Source organism: Dipteris shenzhenensis, chromosome 28 (assembly GCF_047967505.1).
Source record: "Dipteris shenzhenensis isolate YYH24624 ecotype China chromosome 28, Dip_SZ_1.0, whole genome shotgun sequence".
Classification (NCBI taxonomy): domain Eukaryota; kingdom Viridiplantae; phylum Streptophyta; class Polypodiopsida; order Gleicheniales; family Dipteridaceae; genus Dipteris; species Dipteris shenzhenensis.
This window is the reverse complement of record NC_141623.1, coordinates 20,648,017-20,652,054: the sequence shown is the minus strand read 5'-3', so window position 1 is coordinate 20,652,054 and position 4,038 is coordinate 20,648,017. Positions and strand designations below refer to the sequence as shown.

The window sequence follows — 4,038 nt, the reverse complement described above, 5'->3', positions numbered from 1 at the left end:
CTCCTAATTTCAAGAAATTATTAATTCAGTATTGGGCACCATCAGTTAAGAGAAAGGGGCTCAGTGATGCAAATGCCTATGTTGATTGCTGGAACAAGTATTGGGAAGAGAATAGGTTGGATCCACAGGTATGGGAGTGTATTGATGCAATTGTCTGGTCATGGACATCAAAATCCATAAATAGACCCAAGAAGATCAAGATTCCACAGAGCATATGTATCAAAGCACAGGAGAGCTTGCTTGGTATCAGAGCATAGAAAATGGTGTCGATTTTCTCCCTCTTAATCTCCCAAACTTCCATTGTAAGGTGTGTTCTCATGTGATGTTTCTCAATTGTTGTTATCTTGTCAATGGGTATTTGCATATTATTAATATGACAATTTTCAGAAGCTGACCTTCACCAACAACTGCTTTGTTTCTAGTGAAACTCACTATGCATGGTGTTTGTTAACACCACCAACTGGTGTTTATTAACACCTCAAGTAAAATATACATGTTGTCCCTAGACGGTGTTTATTAACACCACCAAATACATGATTTTCAAACTCTGCCGCAAATGCTTTGTTCCGGTTTTTATACGCAATGAACTGTTTCACAACAAATGAAGTTTTTCATAATCATTGGAATTCCAAATATTAGCTTATTCAATATTGGTAAAATTCCCACAATCAATGGAAATTTTCCCAAATTTAATGAAGCCTTTCCCAATTTTAATGAAATCCACCGAATTTCGAAATTCCCAAAATGCAACTTTTGTCCCACTTTATCTAATACTGTGTTATTATATTATATATATATATAGATTAGAGTGTGCCGGGTCGCACCTAAGTTCAAATTTTAGGTGATGAGATTTCTATATTAAACCACCTTCCCACGGAACAATCATCGGACATCCATCCTTGTTTCGCAGCCCACTATTTGTGTCCTCTCGTGCTGAACTGTAACGTGAATAACTTCTACTACTTTCTGTCAAGATCAGTTTGAATTAAGGAAATGAGAGCTACTTCACTGCTGCTGCTGGTGCTAGTCGTAGTTGCAGACTGATGTGAAGGCTGGCTCCATCTAGTGGGATCCAACAGTGAAGCTTTTTCACGTTCGTCGCTGTCGCCAGCAATTTGTTGCCCTGCGATGGGGCGCATAAAATGTTCGGCTGAAGCACTCTTATAACTTCCGCCAACCACATCCAATAGCATCCTCTTCGCTTGAATCCTCTTCAGCTTGCCAAGCACCTCTTCTATTGTAGGCCTTTGATAGGCCTCCATAGCCAAGCAATGGATTGCTAGCTCTGCAACATCGTGAATGGATGCCAATATATTTGGATTAGTGCTTAATTGATCGTCGATCAGGTCTGTTAGGCTCCCCATTCTAAAATGAGTTTGGAAGTGATGGGCAAGCGTGCCTAGCTTTGTGCCCAAGTCAGCTGGCATGGCGGTGATGAGCTCAAGCAAGATGACACCAAAACTATACACATCACTTTTGTCAGTGAATTGACGGCTGAGGTAGTACTGAGGGTCGAGATAGCCATGGGTGCCCACTACTACGGCGAAGGTAAGGTGGGTAGAACCTGAAGTGAGGAAACGCGAGGCCCCGAAGTCAGCTATTTTAGGTCTGTAGGACTTGTCGATGAGGATGTTGGGGGATTTTATATCACGGTGAAGAATGGGGGGGCTCATCTTGTGTAGATAACTTAGGGCCTTTGCAGTGCCTTCTGCAATTTGAAGCCGCCTTGCCCAGCTCAAATCTGGCAGGTTTCTTTGGGTACCTCTGCTTCCATGCAAGTGATCCCAGAGTGTCCCATTCTCTACAAATTCATACACAAGCAGAGGCACTCGGGTCTCAACACAGCAACCCAATAGCCGGACAACATTTTCATGCGTGGTCTTCCCTAACAAGAGTATCTCGGACACAAAGGACTTCATTTGGTCCTCTTCCCTATCCGCATCCTCCATGTGCTTGGCCTTCTTGATGGCCACCTTGCCGTGGTTGGGTAGGTTGCCCCAATACACTGTGCCATAACCTCCCGTTCCAAGCTCATGTTCACGAGAAAAGCTCTTGGTGGCTCTCCTCAGTTCATCTTCTGTGAAGAGCATGGACCGCAACTCTGCGCCTCTGTTCCTATGGTAATTATCTTCCCTCTGTTGCTTCCGTCTGTATGCTTGCCTTGATCCGCAGACGATGGCAATGAATACGGTGAGGATGAAGGCTCCAGCTAGACCTCCTACATTGGTGAATTCAAACATTTAATAACCTTAATCAGGGTGCATTTAGACTTTGAATAATTTCCTAATTGACCTATATGCATAGTGTAATGGAATTTGAGTGGAACTCACTTACCAAGAACGGTCGGTACGACTATGCGTGTTTGGTCATGGACGACAATGCAAGTGCCAGGTAATCCAGTACCTGTGGTGCCACTTGCACAACTGCAATTGTAAGAACCCACTGTGTTTGTGCATATACCAAGAGGCGGTGGCTCGCAGTTGTCGAGACCTTCCTTGCATTCGTCAATATCTGAGGATGGCATATAAAGGGTTTGGAAGTAGTGTCTACGTCTCTAAAATGTCAAAGCAAATACATTTGTAAAGTGCTGCAATACTAGAAAGGGGGTCGTAGCAGGCATAAAAATATCATAGTTTGCTAGGGTCAAGATTTACCTTGACAGCCGATTCCATCTTTGTATCCATCCCCTCTGAACCCGGCCTTACTGCAAATGCAAGTATAACCGGGCACCCTCGAATCATCAAGACACTCAGCGTACTCAGAACAAGCGTAATCCGACCTGTTCTTTACCGTAGAGCAGTTCTCCGAAGCGCTGAGAATGAGAGCCCATGATATGTTCAGGCCATACTGCCCGGCACCGAGAACTCCGGACTGGTTTTTGTCAGCCAGCTTGTAAGTGGAAGGGCTGAGCACAGTGGAGAACCCACAGACTCCTGCAGGGACATCTGTGTGGGATATTCCAATTCCCATGAAGTTGAGGTTCCGAGAGCCAGGAGGGATGGCGTTGCTACAGCAGGCGTAGCTGTTGCAGAAGTCAAAATCAAACTGGCTGTAGCAACCAGGGCTGCACTGGATACTGAAATTTTCATTGGCAGTAGATGAGGCGACACAGGAACCGTCGGATCGGCATCCGATCACGGCAAACACGTTGTCATCTCCGATGACGAAAGGCCCGCTGGCAGAGAGCTCGAATGAAGCAACCGCGTATATCTCGCAGGCGGGATAAGTGGGCATGGCCTTAAGTTGGGTGGAGTTGACGGTAATGGTGTTAGTAGAGAGATTTAGCACCTGTAACTCAGTGGTGAAGGCCGTGCCCACCTGCAGGAATGGCAGAAGGCCCTCGCCGAAGCTTGAATCGAGCTTGCACGAGATCCTGTAGCCCGGCAGCCCGCATTCATTCAACATCCCAAAAGGATAGGGAATGCTCAAGCCCCCGCAAGTTTGTGCAGGATAGTCGCAAGCGGAGGCAGCTGCAACTACAAAATTTAGAGTGCTGCACACCATGATCAGGGACAACCCGAAAGACGCCAGACGGTATCCCATAACAGCCCTCATATTTCAACGACTACACTTGTTTTCTTTGACGGCCAATTTGGCAAACTTCACGTGCGATGGATTGCAGTAGAGCTTCACGGTGTCTGCGCTGGTTGCGTATTCTGCCGAAGGGGGGTGGCGAGGGAGATTGCTGAAGACGAACTCGCTCGCCTATCTTCATTTTCAACCAAACCATCTTCTTCCTGAGCAAGAATGAGAAGACTGCGAGGAAAACAGAAAGGGGGGATGGCCAGGGAGATTGTTGAAGAAGAACACGCCTATCTTCATTTTCAAACCCAACAACCTTCTTGAAAAAGAAAACACAAACGAAAACGAAGACCTATGAAGACTGGCATCTCTTTTTCCTTGCTTTTAATCATCTTGGGTTTCTTCATATGACATATTCTTCCTTCTCTTATTAATACTTGTCACCCTCCACTACTTGTCACCCTCCACTACTGCCAAGGGCTTGCCACTATTCTTTTTTTCACATGGCATGAATGA

General features: G+C 45.7%; 1 protein-coding gene across 1 annotated transcript; it reads right to left on the bottom strand.

The window, feature by feature from the left end:
* Positions 1 to 786: 786 nt before the first annotated feature.
* On the bottom strand, positions 787 to 3,474 carry LOC147883297 (wall-associated receptor kinase 3-like). The gene is made up of 3 exons (XM_087399945.1): positions 2,655 to 3,474; positions 2,335 to 2,511; positions 787 to 2,218 (listed from the first exon to the last, which is right to left on the bottom strand). The coding sequence occupies exons 1-3, from the start codon at positions 3,403 to 3,405 to the stop codon at positions 960 to 962; spliced, it is 2,187 nt and encodes a 728-aa protein (XP_087256071.1). The 5' UTR covers positions 3,406 to 3,474; the 3' UTR covers positions 787 to 959.
* Positions 3,475 to 4,038: the final 564 nt, after the last annotated feature.